We start from the raw sequence: 20,630 nt of genomic DNA, 5'->3' as shown, positions 1-20,630 counted from the left end.
TGGTTATCCGACTTTAGCCACGTCAATGAAAAGCTTCTACTTGAGCTTATTGTTGACTTTAATCTTAGATGCATTGCAAAATGCTAGCTAGAAGTCAGAGACTATTTTGGTGCAAATGTAAGATGATAAACAGTTGATGTGTTTGAGCACTTTGTGTTGCCTTGGAGTGTTCCCATGTGAGGCACACAAAGTAGTCATGAAACTCATAGGCATATTCTTCAATTGATTACATCTTATGTTGTTGCAACTATTGGAACTTCATGTACTCATCATCATAATGTGGTAGTATTTCCCTTGCCCTTGCAAGGCACTAACAAAGGAATCCCAAGTCCACATAGGATGGAGATCCCTCTCACATTGAGTGTTTGTCACTAGTGGGACGATGAATTGGACTTATTCAACCCTCGGAAGGAAATATTTGGTGTCATTGAAGTTATTGATAGAGAAGTAAGCCTTGAGTTGTTGAATCTAGTTATCCAACTTTGTGATGTCAATCTTGCCTTCAAATGTGGGAGTATCTAGATTGAATTGCACTTTTGAAGGACTTTGATGTTGAATGGGAGCATGGTGATTTGTAATGGATTGTAATATTGGTTCAAATTGAACCATGAGTTTGTGGAACTTCTTGAAGAGCTCTTGGTGTTGTATCTCAAGAGTGTCAATCATCATATTCTAAATGTTTAGAGACATCTCAAATGCATATTTCTAACGATTGGCTATTTTGCTCTTGCTATGACATTCATCTAGTATTCAGAATTTGAACCAAGTAGGCAACCTTCCTTTTGTTGTTGTGCACATGTATGAACAATCATGTGCAAAATACTTATTTGATATCAATGATCTGGATCCCAAGTGGTCTAGGGGACAATCCTATCTTTGTGAAAAATAAAATTCTAGCATATGCGAAATAAAATAATAACATAGTTAATCAATATACATTTGAATGCACAAAAGACCTTTGGCAAGTGAATACTGTTGAACATATGTTGTCGTTGATAGCAAACAACAAAATGCTGCGAGCACATCAATACAAGTGGTGGAGCTTTCTTTCTTGGTGATAGTCTTGTATCTTGGCTGAGTAAAAAGAAGGATACAGTTTCCTTATCTACAACAGAAGTGGAGTACATTGTGGCAGTTTCTTGTTGCACTCAGATTTTATGGATGAAGCAAAGTTTGAGGGAGTTGAAAGTAGAGTTTGATGAGCCCATTTCTGGTTCTCTGTGACAATACAAGTGCCATAAATATTTCCAAGAATCCGATGATGCATTCAAGGACAACATATTGCAATCAAATATCATTTCATAAGAGAGAAAGTTGAAGACAAAGAGGTGAAGTTAGAGTATGTGGAGACTAAGGAGCAAATTGCAGTCATTTTCACAAAACCCTTCCAAAGGAGACTTTTAAGAATCTTTAGCAGAAGTTGGAGTGGTTGCTTCCTCCTCTTGAATCAAGAGGAAGTACAGGTTGAGGGGGAGTGTTGACTCCTCGCCACAAGCAGACCTAGCGGTCTTGTGGAATGTTTCAGTGCATATTTTGGAAAGAGGAGGCGAGCTGATGAAGTAAGGAACTCATGATGAAGGGGGGAGCTTGCCGGAAGAGATCCAAAATGCTATGATGTTTTTCTTTGCCCTTTGCCATTGATGTCAAAGGAGGAGAAAGTGACCAAAAATGGTATATCTTATTGTGTTCAAATGCATTGAAGCTTCTTGCAGATCAGATATTCATCACAGGGGGAGTTTGAAACTGATTTGGTTTGTGTTGATTTGATAGCATCATTTTGTTGTTTGCCATTAATGACAAGGGGGAAATTGTTGAACATATGTTGTCATTGACGTCTAAGGTGTGACAAAGGTATGATGTCTAAGGTGTCAACAAATTAGTTTGAATTAAATTTAATTGCTTCTGACATGACTTGTTTGAACATTTGAGTTCAGGATTGGCAAGCTACGTTGGATGGCACTCTTGATGTTATCATTATGCTTCGGTTTAAATTGTTTCCAATTGAATATCTTATGTGGTGTTGTCTAGAAGCATTTGCAATATGCTTTTGAGGTTTGTTGCTCAGGAACAAAATGTGTATTCAATTGCACTGTCAGAATGTTGGGTTATGTGTTCTATTGCAATAGAGAGTTATGATCTGCAGTTTGGAAGTCAAGTAAGTTCACACATGATGTATTATATTCCAAAGCTTTAGAGGTCGAACTTCAACAGATAGAAAGTTAGAAGTGACAAAGTGTTCATTGTGCTTGTTGGTCGACTAGGTTGATGTTCCGGAGTGATGCACCAAAGGATTGTAGCATGCGCCAGCCGGAGGTAATGTGGTGATATACTTCGGGACTAGTGGAACATGTGTTGGATAAAGCATAGTGTTTCCCTTCTTTTGGAGTAGCATGTGGGCTTTTGGACCGATCCTATTACACATTTGGTGTAGGGGTATTCTTAAGGCTGACTTGCAGATGCAATAATCTTGTTCTAGGCCGACACATGAATGTTATTGTAATTGTAATTCATATATATAGTTGATCTAGGTTCATTCCTAGTGTGGTTCTCTTATGTGAATATCCAAAAGGTATTAATATGCAAGTATGTGTGTGATTTTGTGTGAGTAGCATCTTTATCATTTTGTGTTGTGACGTATTCACACATCGCCCCATTACAAATGGGGACCCCTAATTTTTTTTTGCTTTCTGGGGTTTGCTTTCTAGGTGTTTAGGGTTTGTCTGTTAGCCTTTGCATTTTGAGTGTCGCCAGGGGATCAATAGGATGGTAGGCTTTGCTTGAGCCAGAGGAGTCAACAGGTGCTCCAGGTTAGGGTTTCTTTGAGAGTCTTCCTTAGGGCCTGGTTTTGCTCTTGTTGCTAATTGTGTCTTGCTTTGTGAGTGGGTATCATTCTTGAAGGTCCGAGCTAGGTCAAGTTGGTGAGTGATGAAGTCTGGAATGTCATCCTGATCTTCAAATGCCCTGAAAGTTGGCTAAGTCTGGAATGTCCTGATCCTGAAATTTGACTAAGTTTGGAAAACTGAAGAATCCTCCAAAAACTAGATTTTGCAATATAACTCCTGGAGGTCCGAAACCACTCTCAAACATCCTAGAAGTATATATGGAATATAACTTAAAGTATAAGTGACGTTCTTATACTTAAATGTTATATTCCATAAAATGATCCTGACGGAGAGTCCAAAATGTCAAATTTCGCTCTTGACCCTTCCAAAGGGTCCAGGGCGAAATCCTTAGGGAGACCTATTCTTCACCTTGTTTGGGCCAGGCAAAGTGCTGCTTGTGAGTTAATGTTGAAAAAAGGTCTAAATTGGCCAAGAATGCAAATTTCGCTCCTGACCCTTCCAGAGGGTCCAGGGCGAAATTCTTATAGGGCCTGTCCCTAGAAAGACTCTTGAACAAACTTAATTTTGATGTCTTCTTGTTGATGATTTAAGGTATAAAATGCTATGTTGAAATGAATTTATTATGTGTCCTTAATCATCTTTTTGTTTGTCTTGCAGTTAAAAGGGGACCAGGGCAAGACAAGGACGACCTTCTCCAGCCCAGCATCATCGAGGACGGCCTTCTCCAGTCCGGCATCAACAAGGACGACCTTCTCCAGTCCGGCATCAACAAGGACGACCTTCTCCAGCCCAGCATCATCAGGGACGACCTCTTCCAGTCCAGCATTTGAAGGAAAGGTACACCATCCATCCTACACATCGAAGACAAAGGAAGTTAAAGCGAAGGTTCGTTGAAGAAATAGACAGTTTCAGAAGAGTTAATTAAAGCTAGCTTCTCAGCAACATCAAATTGAATATCTACCAAGTTACAAGTGTTAGACAAGGTGGCATCCCAGTCATCACTCCTCCAGTCGGATTGGTCCACCTCAGCGTGTCCAGATTCAATGTACCTGACTCATGGGAGATGGTACAAACTTCGATGTACCTACCCCGGTTCTCCATTGGTCGAATATTCTAGAGAAGACATGTGTCCAAATAATGCAATTATTTCATTGGCCAGAATCGAGTTTGTTGTAACAAACCCTAATTAGGGTTTTCATTGTAAAATCTCGGCCATTGATCTCAAATTGATCTGAGCCATTGAATTGTATTGAGGGTGCTATATAAGCCCTGGCTCCTCATTTGTAAAGGCTAATAGTTAGTCAATGGTTAGCTAATAGACAATAGTGAGAAAATAGTTGATAGTCTGTGAATATGTAGTAGAATAGCAAATAGAATAGCAATTAGAGTAGGCTAGGAAGAGAAGACAAGACATTGTTGCCTTAATTGTAAAGACTTCTTTTTCATTGAAGATATGGTGAAATATGTTGTTTCGTTGCAATATGCATGTTCTCTTGTTGAATCTTCATTTTAGATGATAGATAATTAAATTGAATGAAAGAAGTAGTTGAATGCACTTGTGTGGAATCGGTCTAATCCATACCACTAGCCTCTTACTGATTGTAAGTGTGCCCTGCGTGGTCAACTGGCATAAAATGAGCTTAATCTCAAGTCGTTACACGTCTATTGCTCATGCATTAACTTGAATGATGATTAGTATTTGATGGTGTCCGATTTGAATATATTTGAAGCATCCCCCAGAAGATCGCACTGAGTTGGTGTTGAATTGTTCAACTTGATGGTGAGACCCAACCCAGTAGGACTCCACCTAGTCGTTCATCCATCTTCTCGCATTCTAGGTAGTAGAGTAGACTTCCTGAACCCTGCCATCTTTTGTCATTTGTTTGTCTTCCAGTTAGTTAATAGGACCTGTGATTCCAGCAAATCAGACGTTTAGGTCGTCAAGTGTAAGTCCCCTTGTGATTCCAGCAAAATCACATCATACCACAGAGAGCTTATCCACACGTAGAGATCCTACATAACAGAACCTTGGAGTTACTCCGACTGATCCTTCAGCGAGATCTTCAGCAGTCGGGAACTTTGTTCAAGAGAGGATAAGATACTTCGGTATTTTATTCTGTGTTCGCATGTGCACAAAAAACACATCAACAGGTTGACAATGAAAATTCCCATTCCCATGTCCAAAAGGGGTGAAAACATCAAATTGATTTGCCTAAACTTTTAATCTCTTGGATTGTTCTATCTCTCATCATGAAGAGTCAAATGCCTATATATACAATATAGTTACATGAATGTTACTAGAGAGCAGTTATAGAGTAGTTCATATTCTATTAGTGTTGGCATTTGAAATTCCTACTATTGATGGTCGGCCATCCAGTTCTGTGATTTGTAGGTCAATTTATGTGTGTGTGACATGTGTACTAAGAGATTGTGGATGGTCATGACATACTATGTGAACAATGCTAGATGTTGTGTGAAGGATTGTTGATGCTTGCATGTTTGTGCAAACTGCAAAGAATTGCTAACCTCTGCACAATGTTCTTTGAATGTTGCGCAACTTCGCATGGACTAGTGCCTTTAACCAATTGATCTGAATGGATTCCAAACAGTTAATCAGACTTGTATAGTCATGAATAGAATAGGTACATCTGAACAGAAAAATGAAGTTAGATATGTGGACAGATGTTTGATAGCACTACAGAACTATACAACATAAAGGCTGTAGTGTAGGTGCGGAATCATCCTGGACTCCCCCACATGGGTGTGGAAGTGTCCTTGATTGTGTAAACCAGAATATGGCATAAAAATGTACTTCCAGTTTCCAGGAGATTGCTCTGAAAGTATCCCAGCACAGTGTGAGCAACAAATATAAGGGATGGTGAAAAGTCCCAAAAAGTGGAGATGAAAGGTCATATGTCTCTTCATTTTCCCTAAAGCTTTGTAAATCTGTATATGTAATATAAGCTTGGGTTTAAGCATGGATGAATAGAAGAGAGAAAAGGAAAGTGTGGGTTGTATCTTTCCATCCAAGAATAACGAAGAGTAATTGTATTTTGTAACCTCCTTTTTTATGAGTAATATACTTGGGTGTAAGAGCATTTCATTTGGGTTTTTCACCTGTTGGTGTTTACCCAGCTTAAATATTGTGTTATGTTGCAGTACTTTACTTTTTGAGTAGTGCAACATAATAACTTATTTATTAATGGCTGTCATTTAATTGTTATTAATTAGCATTATACTAATTCTTGGTATGTAATTTTTATGAGCAAAGGTCTTGAGATTTCACAGATCAATTGGAATCAGAGCAGTGAGTTCTTTTAGGTGTGGACTGGATTTTAGTAACATATAGTGCTTGTGGGTATAACCATATTTGCAATTAATCTCAAAGTGTGTAGATTGCAAAGAATCAACAATGACTAAATCCATGAAGAAGCTTGAAGGTCTCCAAGAAAGCTATGAGTTGGTTATGGGGGAAAATAGAGACCTTTGGGAAGAAATCCGCTGTATCAATGAAAGGCTTGAAGATTTACAACTAGCTATTTTATTTAATATTGGAAAATTGTTTACAAATATGGCTCAAAGAGCATCAGTCATCACAAAAGATAAAAAGCTTAATGTCTAACACACTCCAAACAACAGTAACCAAGCATAAATTGCCATCACAGTACCAAAATTACAAAAAATTATGTTGTGCCAAATTACATAAGCTATTCAGATATAGAAAAGGACTACTATAAAAAGCCACATAAACAACTCCCAATATAAAAAACACCGCTAGTCAGCAGAATCCAGCTTCTTCTCCTTCACAGCCTTCTCTTCAGCTTCAATGATTTGGTTAATCTTCTTAGTCAGGCTAACCACTCCAGAGAGGCAGAAATAGGAACTTTATCATAGTCACTAACATCAGCAATATCAACAAAAAAGTTAGAACTATTTGCAGCATCTTCACCTACCTTAGTTTTTCCTTTGTGAAGCAAATGACTTTCAATAGCACGCTTGATTTCAGCATCAGATAAATCAACTTGCTCACATACCTGCATATACATAAGAAACTGAGACTTCTTTTGAGACGTCAGAAACAGCCTTGCTTTTGCCTTGGAAAACATGCAAATTTCAATTAATCCAAAGAAACCATAAAAGTTCTATTGACAGGACCAACCTAACTTTATTAAACAGTTTACCAAGCGTAATGGGACAGTTTTCAATACTACCAAACAAGACATCAAGCCATAAAATAGAAAGAAGACCAGCCCACTCAGTCCACATAGGTTAACAACGTTAAAAAAAGATGCTCAATAGATTCCCTTAACCCACACACAAGAAACAAACTCTGCTTAGAGTTAAGAAAATTGCCTGCAACCAACTTTTTCCTAATAAGAAACCATCTAAAGAATGCTTTTTTAGGATCTATTAAATTACACTAAGAATTACCAAGCCTGGTGACTGTCATGTCCCCTCCTGGATCGTTATCTATAGACGGAGAGAAAGAGAGAGACCCTAAATAAAGAAATTATTATTATTAATTAATATAATAATTACCAATGAATGATTATTTAAAATTCATTAGTTAAATATTATTTATGAACATGATTTAAATATTATATATTATCAACATAATTTATATATTCAATAATAAATAATATTTAATTAAATTACAAAAGAAGGAAAAAATAATAATAAAAATAAATATATATATATAATAATAAAAATAATAATAAAATATAATATAAATGAGTTCGAGATTATTAGTTAAATACAACTCTCGGCTATATCATTACGTAGGCATGAAGAATTTACATGAAGAAATACACGAATACATAGGAGGCTTAAAGCATAAAGTGTACACATGAACACACGTAAGGCATGAATCATACCGTGATGACCCTCGAATAGCAAATGTAATGAACATATAATCAATGATGCATATAAAAACCGATTACTAACTTATTAATAATGCAATATGATTAATAATACAAAGGCAGCCCAGTTTGAATCGATGTCTTAGTCAGCAAAGGTAATCGTGGTCAAATGATATTCAAAACTATAATGTCTTCGTCAGCAAAGGCAACTGTGGTAAAAATTGGAACAATCGATAGTTATAATAAAACGATTATAATATGCAATCGTTGTTATTGAAACATTGTAATCATAATATAAATTGGTAATCTAATCAATGGTGAATGTATAAGATTATAACAAAACCGTTGGTTATGAATAATCTTCACCAATAGACATGACCCCTCCATGTAAGGTAGGATCGGATATAAATAAATTTAGAAATCAAGTCTAGAGGAGGAAGAATATAGGAAAAAAGGAATTGTTACTGCTGCGGGGAGAGAGGACGGTAAAGGAAAAGAAGGGAGGTACAGCTGGGTGCTACAGGTATGTATTTGTGTGTGGAAGTGTGTACCACACACACACAAATAGATATAATAGTATTTCTTTGGTAAATCTGTTTCCAATATCATTTTGCAGAATTATAATTATGATGTTGTATATTATAAAAGTATAAATGATTATAATGTTGTATGTATGCAGTAAATTCATATGTATGTAGGATTAATAATGAGAATGAAGAAAAATATAATTGTAGGCTTAACTTATGAATTTAAAGAGCGATAATGAATTAAAGAATACTTCTGAATATAGGTTAATTTAGGAATATATATATTACTGAATGTCTACTTATATAGGTATCCATGCATAATATTTATGTATATCTAGGATCAATAAAGAAGATTGAAAAGTATGTAAATGTAGACGTAAATTATGAAATGGAAAATGATAATGAATTATACAATGTAATATGAATAATGTGACTTTATGATGGAGGCTATAGGGAGGAAACTCCCTTAGCCTAATGGAGGGATTATGATAATCTTTGGTAGGTAGTATATACTGAATTTCTATATGCATATATGTTATGGCTTGGTTGACAAAGTCATCCAAGAAGAGACGGATCTGGCCGGTCCTCTCTGGTGGACTTGGATGGTGAGATGCATCATCCAAGTCAAGGAATCGATCATATATGATGGTCTTCCTTGGTATGGCTTGGGTGTAAGAAATTACATCCAAGACAGGAATCGAATTAACCTACGATTTCCTGGATGGCTTGGGTGTAAGAAATTACATCCAAGACAGGAATCGAATTAACCTTCGATTTCTTGGATGGCTTGGGTGTAAGAAATTACATCCAAGACAGGAATCGAATTAAACCTTCGATTTCCTGGTATGGCTTGGAACCAAGATGGGTTCCAAGAAGGCGAGCTTCACAACCGATGTCCCAGTATTGCACTCGTATCCTTTTTATTAAATAGGAATTGAGATTAGTGTTAATTAAGTAATGGAAGTTTAATTGCAAATTAGATTAGTTATATATATATATATATATATATATATTTGTTGTATTGTAACAATCTGTTTTGCAGGACAGTGATCCCTAACTAGTAGGGACATTACAGTTACCCATCTGGATTTGGAATCATTTATCCCCCAAAGGGAGTTGAAGTGAAGGCAGAAGTTATCAATATTAGACAACATTCCATATACACTGTTAACAGTGGCCTCTAGAAGCTTTTCACCACAAGACCAAGAAAAGTTATCCCACAAACCAAGATCATAACTCCTTTCCAACACCGGCTGGTCCATCCCCAAAGCAATGATAATTAAAGAATAAGTTCTCTCTGAGTATTTGAAATAAATTATATCTCATGTTCAAGGGAGTCACAACTTTTCATTTCATGTCTTTTGAGTCTTTAACCATTCATTAACTTAATTAAATTTTAATTATATTTAATAATATTCTTTTATATTTTAATTTAAATTTTATTCCTATTCTTTTTTATTTTAATATTATTTTAATTATTTATTATAAAATTCTATTTCAAAGTGGGGACATTACAGCACTTTAGTTACAACAATGGGGTTTCTGTTCTTTACCAATTGTATGATCATCTCATAAAACCAAAGCACAGAATAGTTCTTGCATGCCTCTTCCTCCTGGCGAAGCCCCTCTCACAGAATTTAGGAGTAGGAGTAATTTTTTGTGTTCTCTCTCTATCTCTTCAATTCTTTAAACGTGTACCAATTGGATCTTTTACCTTTACCAGGTTCTCTCCTCCACAGGGAGGTTTGATCTAAATTGAAACTCTTCCTGGGGTTCAATTTGGAAGGTGAACTGATCGGTCACATGATGTGGTGTGTGTACATAATTCCTAAGTAAAAATACATGATGTGAGTTATGCTCTTTAAGGTGGAAATGCCAGTCTATATGCAAGTAGCCTTATTTTCTCAAGTACTTGTGATGGTCCATAATAACTAAGTGCCATTTTAGTAGATCTACCCTAAATAGTAAATAGCTTTTATAGAGCTGATGGTTAACCTTATTTGGTTTATATGATATGAAAAAAGGTATTGTAGTAGATCCCAGGAAAGTTCAAGATATTCAGAATCGGGTGTTAACACAATTACCGTGTATCAGTTATGGATCCCTGCTTTGTTCTCCCTGCTTTTCCAGTATAAAAAAGATATAGATAATGTTTCCCAGTGATTCTGAGATATTATATGTTGGTTTGGTATGTTCGGGAATGTGCTTTTTTAATTTTTGAGAGAAATCAGTTGGATCAGTGTGACCTCAAAGAAAAACGGGCGTGCTGGAAAACCAAGGAACCTATTGTTTGCGCAAGCCTTGATTGTTATGTTGCATTGATTGCTTGTAACTGAAGTAATTTTAACATAAGTTGAAAAATATCATGTGCATATTTTGGAATGTTGATGATGTGGCTGGACTATCTACATACCTCGGTTATGTGCAGATTTCCATTTCTTCTAAAATCAAAGGTTCATACTTGGGAAGTATTTATTTGGTCCAGCAACTGACAATATTTAGTGTTATGCATTCCAAGTACCTTACAAAGCTTTTCAATAATGGGTATTTCTTAATGGTTTAAATCTTATCCTATCTCCTGTAAAATTTTTTATTCCATTTCACCTTTTTCCAGTAAAATAACAAGAGTTTGCTTCCCATTATGGGTGCTTTAAACTTGGTCATGGTGAGATCCATGGTCTTACTCTTGGTGGCCTGTGTATTCATTTATGGTTTTATTTGGGTGTTTTTTTGTGACTGTTCAATGTAAATCTCCTTGTATTTTGTTTTGTGCATTTCATTCTTCGCAAGTCTTTATTAATGTAATTTTTTGTCACAAACACTGATTTAAGATCCAGCACACAAGGTTCTTAGTTAATGAACCTCTTGATTGCCTCTGTGATCCCCATACACATTCTATGTGGATGTCATGTCGTAGGCTATCGCTTATAAGAGTCTCAGGATAAGGTTTTGCGCCTCTTTCTAAAAGCCATAACTGCTTTTGTTTGTACCAAGGTGTGAGCAGCTGTGTGAGGGAAGAGGAGACAATCTGGTTAAGTAGTTTATACAGATGTTTTCTCCTTAAACTATAAAACTATAAAGGCAAAGCATATCTACACTCTCTTCTTTATCAATTTTGTATAATGTTGAATTTCAGCTTTTACATTTGAACTGAAATTGTTTGTGAAATGGCTGTGGTGGAGGTGGGAATAGGTGTGTGAGGGGAGAGATGAAAATCAGGAATAAAAAAGTTTAGAAGGATGTTTTCTCCTCAAATTATAAATGCAAATGAAATCTATTCAGTTTTGTGTTACTTTTGCAATTATTTTGATATTCACTGTTTAGATTTGAACTTGATAATTAATCTGTTGAAATACATAGTTACTATTTGAATGTACCCTATTGATATTTTTACTGTAACAAGAGAGATAAACAAGGTTGATTGTTAGCAACCATGGTATGATAGTTAAATGAGAGAGACCCAAGTCATGCTGTGATGTTGTGAGGTGTGTCTACACTCAACCAGCTTCCTTATCCTGTGTGCAAGTGGCAGGATTACATATGTATGATATCTTGGATATTGAGTGATGATTACAGACCACATCATGACATTCTAAGTTGAACCTGAGAAATAACTAGTGTTGTGTCTGACATCTGTAATATTTTGGCAGGGAGGTGATGTAGGTACGCAATACAGATCTGGAATTTATTTTTATTCACCAGAACAGGAGACAACTGCACGTGAATCACTTGAAAGACAACAGAAAAAGTTGAACAGAAAAATTGTTACAGAAATTTTGCCTGCAAAGAAATTCTACAGGGCAGAGGAATATCATCAACAATACCTTGCAAAGGGAGGACGATCTGGATTCAGACAATCACCTGCTAAGGGATGCAATGATCCGATTCGATGCTATGGTTGATAAAGGATAATTGGTGTCAATCTCTTTCTTTACACATGGTAATTTACACGAATATAAATAAATGTTGGTTGTATATCTTCCGAGTTAGCCGTCATTGATTGGAGGGTTATACCATACATAGTAAGGAGATATATAGTGTCTCACTGTAAGTATAAAGTTTAAACTCTTCATTTAATGGTGTCTTTGACTCTGGTATTTTCTGTTCTTAAAACCAATAAATTGATAGCTTTATTAGCTATGATATTGTAACCTTGACTTTAGATTGATAGTTTGGCCGTATCTAAAAGAGATAAGACATTCTATGGTGTTGTAGTTATCGTATGCAAGAAAGAATGGAACTTTTTAAGCTCCATTGCTTTTCAACCTCTATGATGATAATTTAAATATGCATAAGCATTTACTTTCATTGTTCATTTGCCTCGGGCCTCTCCATGTATTGTAAGGAATTCCCTTTGTAATTCTTGCACTTGTAGAACAATTTCTGCAGAAAAATTCTTATTTAATAGTAATACATATCTATAAAGTTTCTTCAGTACAATGAGATGAAATTTATCCAGCATGTCTATCAAGACAATCATGAGGTGTTCAAGGTGTCAAATCCTTTTGGGGGTTCTTCACATCAGAAAGTTGTTACTGTCTTCTTTCTAAGTCACAAATATAACACAAATCCAGGACCTGATTCTTCCTCCTCTTTAGTTTTTTATGCAAGAGCATTCTAGATGGAATTTGTTCCTCATTGTATTGGGGGAAGCGAGCTACCACTAATTCGAGGATTATATGTTACATTAATAAAATAAAGTTAACAATAGTTTGTTGTGGGCATGTTAGCTTGTTTGCAAAACCCTTGATTTGTGATATTGTTAGCACGTAGATTGTTAAGTTTTTGTATAATTGTTCTTTGATTGTAGGGTTCACAGTTTGATTTTTTGGCTTATATGGTAAGCCACTATGCAAAGAAATCTCTACAGTTATGGTTTGTGATGAATCTTTTATTGTATCAGAATCTTACTGTTGAGGATCTTCTTGAGTGTTGGGCTGATTACTTTTTGTGACCTTGTACTTCTGTCATGCTGCCTGCTAAATGTAGTTCCCGTGCATTGTAAGCTAAAGGTGTGGCTATGAGCATAGAGTTGATTGGGAGAGTATGCTCAAATTTTCAACTGAAGCTGTGCGCTTGTTTTGCTGTAAGTGGGCTAGTGTTTCACAACTTTGTGTGTTTGTACTCTGTAGGTGCAATGTGAAGAGTGATAGGGGGCAGGGTGGGAGAACATGTGAGGGTAGTCTGCATCAACAAAATGAAGTAGCACTCACTGCAAACTCCACTTCAAGCATCGCCCGGAGGCTTTGTTAGAAATTAGAATCTTAGGATAGTAATCAATATAAACAAAATATAAAACAAATAAAATGAGAATCATACAAGCATGGATTTTGCATTGCAAAGACATAGATGGGGAAAACCTTTTCAAGTAAAACATTCCATTAAGCATCATTTTATTAAAATACTTACGAAAACAATCTATTAAGAATAGATTGAACTCAGGAACACACTACTCCACATGCTTCCACATGGCCAATAATAACTTCTGTGCATTTTGATATAATTTACTATAAAATCTCCAAATTCACTCTCAAATAAAAGAGAACTTCTTTAAATAGAGGAGAAAGGGTTACAATACCTTGAGGGGTAGCAGTCACACCTCTTTAAAGCAATTATTCATAAATAATTAATGATCCAATAGTGTTCTTGGATTATTAATTATGAAACAGTATATGCTATGCTTTAGAACATAAGGTTATATAACCTTATAACAATATATAAATGTTATAAGGGTATGATGCTAATACATTATGTTCTAATAGGTATCTCTAAAAGGTCTTTGTGAGAGCAACAAAAAGGAGCCTTATCCATATGGCCTCTTGCTCAACCTAAACTTAAGATGGCAGGTAAGATTTAAATTGTTTTTAATATAAAGTTATAAACTTATGAAGCCCGTAGTTTTTGATGTTATATTTATTAGCCAATAGGCTATATTACGTGGGGTTTTCCCCCAAACCTGTCTCACTCTGGTATATGGTATTCACTGGTTGGCTTACAGTTTTGTTCTTGGTGTCTGGTAAACTTCATCAGAAATCTGGAAACCTCTCCGTTGCATGCTAAACTCTGTCAGAGAAACAAGCTGGAAAATAGTATGCATATTCCGAATTAGATCAGATTTCCTATAGATATGCAATCAAATCTCATCTCACCATCCTCTCATAACCGCCCAGGATGTTTATAAATAGAGTTCAATAAATTGACGATCACTGGGAAAGATCAAAGGCTTGGTTAGCTGTGTTCTGGTCATTTAAGTTTGCATTGTTTTCCATTGTCGCTATCAAGATATTAGTAGTGAAATAATGATGTTCTTAGCCGTTGATGTCTCCCCTCCCTATTGTATTACTATGTAGCCTCTTCACTCACTCACCTCGCCGCAACACTCTCTGTGCAGATCCACACGAAGCCCACCTAGCCGATGCCCTTCCTCGATGCCTCCCGTTTATATCTTTTCATAATTTTGCATTCGATCATTTTGTTATCAAATGATTGATGACCTTTTCCTCATTCCTTTCTGCTCGATCTACAAATTGGTTGGTTGTCGATTCTCCTTTCCTTGTTTCTCTTGTCAATTTATAGACAGACATTTCTTCTTCTTTCCCCTTGTTGTGGCAGTAGCCCTATAGGTTGCTTTTCTACACACTTTATTATATTCTTATGCAGTCCTTAGTCTTCTCATCATATTGATGTTTATTGTTTTAACATAATTCAATGCATCAATTTTACGTTCTCGAGCCTTTTCTGCTACATCTGTCATTTTTCTTCGATGCTTTTGCTAGCGATTCACATTCCTCTCTTTGATGTCTTCCCTTACTATCGGTTTTCAAAGATTTGTGTGTTTTAATGATTTATCATTTATCACCTGGCAAATTTATTATTTTGAAGTCCCTAAGTGTGCATATCCTACACACTGCGATCCACGAGACAATGTTTTAATTGAGGCTTTCTGTCAAACACTTCACTGCCTTGTCAATGCTCTGTCTCAAATATTCACCGCCTTGTCCAAATAGTTCACCGTCTTGTCAATGCCTTGCCAATGCTCTGTCTAAGAGGCATTTATCAAACATTCACGGGCCTTCCCTGTACTTCCACAAATTGCCTACATATTTGCCAGGACAGTTGTAATTTAAACATTGGTTAAAATTCCTCTATTCGGTCTTTATACCTGCCAACCGCATTCAAATTGCTTTGGACTTGAATTTGAGAGGTCTGTAACAAAGTTTTAGCGATGATTTGGTCACTGTCAGAAAACCCTATTCACGCCTCAATACAAACCGTCGCAAATTTGTTATCAAATTTATAATTCGATTGATTGAATGTTTCAGGTTCATAGCAAAAGTTCATTTGTCAAACTTGATGAAGCATGGAAACTGTTAATCATTACCTTCCTCGAATTCCCTTCAAAATTTACTGAGATGAATAACTCAAACAAACCAGAATTGAAGAAAGCTAATTGAAAATATTTTTCTGGATAGTGCTGATCATCAGTTTGTCCACGTGCTCCAGAATAGACACTCTGATTGAATTATCATTTGAAATTGATCAGTCTCAACCCCTCTCTGTGATACCATCTTCCATTTCTTTCTCTTTCTCACAATTTAGAGTATTAACCTCCCTCCAAATCACTATTTTTTTTAGAATAAATATAAATTCTTCCTTTGACATCTGCTTCTATCATATACTCTAGATCGTTTTTTAGATAAATATATATTCTAATATTTTTCTGTTTTCCCACATCCCAACTCACAATTTCTCAACTCCAAACCACTATTTAAAAATCTATAAGGATATGATTTGCATGAAGATATTTCAATTCTATTGTGTGTTTGAATTTGCAGGTATCTCAATTTGATCTTTTTCTTGGAAAGCCTCACGGATGTCTTTCAAGTATTGTGCATAATGGGCTATGGTTCTTTGAACATATTTTAAGCACAAAAATATAACTGCTCTTATAATGCACTACTTCAAAGTTCTAACTCTTTATGCCATGGAAAGGATGTTAGGCAATATGCAGGCTATTATTAGTTATCAATGACATAAAAGTTATATGATGACCAATTTTACGTGTGACTATCCCAAACTTTATCATTTTTAATGGTTTGTCATTTGAGGTGGCGAGGGAATTGAAGTTCAGTTTGATGATAAACATTTTAATCACTTACATATTTTGAATTATGACAATTTTTGTATGTGTGATAGTCCTTACATTAATAATCATTTCCTATTAGTTTTAGTAATAATTATTGGTGGAGGATCTACTTACTACTTATTAAGAGAGGGCTTAAAATTGACTAGATATTACTCACAATTTTTTGGGTGCAAAATTGAAAAGTGCATGTTGTTCATTTTAACCCTTCATTTTACACCACTTAACATGGGTGCCTTAAATACTTTGTCCTAGCACATGATATTGTCTAATATGTTGCTCTCTTTGATGTGAGACTCAAAGTAACTTGTTGGAATGCTTGTATCATATCTATCAACATCAAAGATTTGTTGATCCATCACCATAGCTACTCTTTTGGACATCTATGATACAACTGAGAGTATGATCTTTTTCTTCATGAGCTCCTCATGAATTTATCAATACAATTCTATATAGATTTCAATTTCTTATACTCGTATCATTTATATAAATGATGAATTGGTATTTATTTTCCTATGTAATTGATCTTTAAAACATTATTTTGATTGTTGTCTCTTCATTACCCTCAATTTTTTATAAAAAGTGTCATCCTCAAAACTCACCCCCTATTTTGGAAAGACTTCACGGAACACTAAAAAAAACATTCTTAGTATAATTTGAATCTCATAAGAGATTTCCTTTCATTTAAATGTTTCATCTTTGAATTACATTAAGTTGGTGCAACCTTTATACAAAATTTAATGATAACTACTAATGGTTTTCTCTTCTTGGAGACTTTATTTGATGTTTACCCTTTCGGTGCATAAGATTTAATATGAATCATATGATAAATGATTGAAGAACTAAAGAACAACTCCCTCGGTTAAAATCCTTAAAAAAAAGAATAATTTAGCTCAAATTCATATGTTGTTGAGGACTATTTGCAAATATTCATGCTTTTTAGATAACTTTATCTAACATAGTGATGGTGATAATTTTGGTAGCAATTCAAATATTTCATTCTAGGTTTAAATTTAATTCAAATATGTATCTCATACATTTGCCTTGGGTAATTTGAGTTACTTTTTTTTGTTGATAATTTTAGTCAAGACTTGCACAAAAATTTCTATAAAGGAAAAACTTGGTTCTAGTTTGTAAACATTTCTTTTCTAGGTTAGTTTTGCTTAAAAAAACTTTAATAATTTTCAAGTTGTATAATTTTTTCTTTTGAATAATTTTAGCTCACAAATCTAATATTTTCAATCAAGGGGGAAATTTTAGCTTGGACACTCGCATATTTTACCAAAGGAATAATTTTAGCTTAGATTTGTGGATATTTTGGTCCTATTATATTTCTAGAGAAAATTTGTACACCTTACTTGAAAAGAAATTGCATTTGTCTTTTAAATAACCTTTTTCTTATATACATTATTGCATAAACTATCCTACATTGAAAACATTTCAAACCTTAAAAAATTCCAACAAACATCCTCAAACATCTTTTTTATTGCTATTGGTGTATTTTTTTTCTCTCCTATCTACTATTTTGTTTAGACTATATTAAAAGTATATAAGAAAAGATAGTTGTTGGAGCTAAAGTGTCTTTTTTCCTCTCTCCTATCTACTATTTCGTTTAGGTTGTATTAGAATAGTTATTTGCATTCACTATAAATAATGAGGGATCATGCACTAAACTTATACTTGATCACATGATTCAAACCAACTCAATTTATGAATTATCATTTTTCAAATTTATTTTATTTTTCTAGATTAACATGGAATGAACAAAAATCCACCACAAGTTTTTTATTTAAAAGTTTTTACAAATTCTCAATCCTCCACTATTAAATATGATGTTGTTTGTCATGCATAACTTTTATGCTTTCATTTCATGATTTTTTATAGGCAATTAAATTGAACTATTGTTTGATACAATGCTATGTAGAGAAATATAACAATCATTATTAAAATATAATATTAATTTTAGAAACTAGTTTGTTTACAAAATCTAATTTAAATTGAAGAAATGTTAATAACAAGAGTTAATTCAATTCCTTAGGTCACCTATGTAAGAAGAGAGCAATTCAAAAATAGTAATCATTCCCAAAAAATTAAGATTTTTTTTTTTTTAATTTGTAAATTACTTGTTTGGGTGTATAGATCAATTGAACATCATACCTCATATAAAATAAATTATGACATATAAATTAATGTTTAATTATTTTTAATTATGAACAAACACTCATTAACTTTTTAACATATAAACTAAAAAATTCTATTGGCATAATTCTTGCACCTTCTTTTAGTGCAAGTGCTAGTATATATCAAGGGTTTTTAATTTTTTTAGTAAAGTATATAAATTTATTGCATATATTTAATATTTGCCATAAGTTTAATTGAGAAAGTGTTAGTTCCATACCATTTGAAAGGGGGGATATATATGGGTAATAATTTGCCATTATGTTCATATTAGGTAGTTGAAATTATTGGTGGTGAAAGTTTGGTCTAAGGAGGGAAATTTTTTAAAATTTGATTGTTTTCATGTTTTAGGAGGTTTGGTTTGGTGTTTACTATGTTTGGTAATCTACATTTATTGTTTAATTAAGTCATGAAAATTGACTAGAAGTTGCATTTTATAAAATAGTTAGATCTTGACTATTGGTGAATACAAGGGCCTTGATCATATCTTTTTTAGATAAAGAACAAAGAGTAGATGACAATCCAAAAAATTGACAAATGAGATAAAAGAGGTTTTAATGCTTCTAAAGTTGGTTGTTGATGCTTGATGTCAAAAGGAGGAAATGTCATTGTAATATCTATATTATGGGCAAATCTTAGAACTAATTATCAATCATTTGAAGCTAGAAGGGTTTTACTTTTGAAAATATTTTATTTTCCACTAAGTAGTAAGGGGGTGTAATGGGTGGAAAATTAGGGTTTCCACCATGAGAGAGATGAAAACCGCTAATTTGCCATTACATTCAAAAGAGGGGTGAATCCAATAGATTCAATCACAAACCAGTAATGATAAGGATTGAATACTAAATGGATTCAAAGGGATGTGAATTTGTTTACCCTTATTTGTGAGTTGAATTGTTGACAATTAGAGAAAGGTGCTGAAAATGAAGGTAAAAATGCAGAAACAATGAGCTACAATCGTCAAATTGAGGCACACACCTAGAACTGAGAAATATAAGCAGGTTCAGACTTGATCCCCCCAAAAGATCCAAAAATGTCGGGACTAGAGCGTCCATCACTCTGGTTCTTCTAACTTTTCGCACGCCAAAGAGGGTTGATTCGTCTATACAAATAATGCCTATTTTGAAGATCACATCTCCGTACCTGTTTCTTGCACACAAAAAGAAAGTGAATAGGTTGGAAATAGGGGTTTGCCTAAGTCAAACCCCAATTAAAGAATTAACCTTGATTGAAATATTGCAAATACTGAAATAAATAATGGAAAGGATATATCTCAGATCTGCAACGACTGATAATGATACTTTGCTTCTTGAATGTAATCACACATGTTGTATGAAATGACATGAACATGACAAAACCCTAATCACATACACATACTTGCATATGAATGATGTAATGTTGCTCCACAATTGGTGAATGAAGAATGCAACCTTAAAGACCTCTAGAAATGCTTGACGATGAATGCTTGAATGCTTGAATGTTTGAATGCTTGAATGCTTGATGATTATAATTTCGCCCTTCTCTTATGATGTCTGTTTATGTAAATGAGAGGGGAAAACCTCATATACTTGCTTGTTGAAAAATGTATTAATTTTTTGACATAGACCAACATTGGGAGAGATTCCCTGCTCATTTTTGAGAATCCAAGAGGGGGCCAAGATAGGGCCCAATTAAGGAGGACCAAAGCGTGGCACCATGGTCCCAATGAGGACCAGAGCACCACGCCTTGGTCCTACCCTATTTTGGGGCTGGACAAAGGGGCTATGGGATGCATGAAATGAAAATGAAACCATATTTGCATGGTGAAGGCATAATCAAGACTTAATTAGGCATTGGGGGACGCATACTAAGGCGAGGGCCCAAAATGTGGACTAAATTGTAAGGGAGTACAGTTTAGGACGCTACAGGGGGATTCTCTTTTTAGCTATCTTTTGCATTTGAATGACATTAGTTATCAACAAATAGCCATTGAAAAGCCAAAAAATGTCTAGGGTATGGTTGCTTTGGTGATGAACAATTAGTGATCATTGTTTGATTTCTTTCTTGAGTTATTGCACCTAATTGTGGAGACCCAAGTCCT

At 34.7% G+C, this 20,630-nt stretch overlaps 1 protein-coding gene across 2 annotated transcripts in view; it reads left to right on the top strand.

The window, feature by feature from the left end:
• LOC131044281 (peptide methionine sulfoxide reductase A3) overlaps positions 1-16,407 on the top strand; it is a 28,708-nt gene extending 12,301 nt beyond the window's left edge. The window contains exon 3 of one of the 2 annotated variants that reach the window (XM_057977573.2): positions 16,065-16,407. In XM_057977573.2, the coding sequence (XP_057833556.2) occupies positions 16,065-16,169 (105 nt within the window). In that variant the 3' untranslated portion in view covers positions 16,170-16,407. Of the gene's footprint in view, positions 1-11,879; positions 12,538-16,064 lie in introns of those variants that run through there. The other variant, XM_057977572.2, reaches the window with a different exon arrangement.
• Positions 16,408-20,630: the final 4,223 nt, after the last annotated feature.

The sequence above is a fragment of the Cryptomeria japonica genome, chromosome 10 (assembly GCF_030272615.1).
Source record: "Cryptomeria japonica chromosome 10, Sugi_1.0, whole genome shotgun sequence".
In the NCBI taxonomy this organism is placed as follows: Eukaryota; Viridiplantae; Streptophyta; class Pinopsida; order Cupressales; family Cupressaceae; genus Cryptomeria; species Cryptomeria japonica.
Note: the sequence above shows the minus strand (reverse complement) of the source record. Positions and strands in the feature narration are given on the sequence as shown.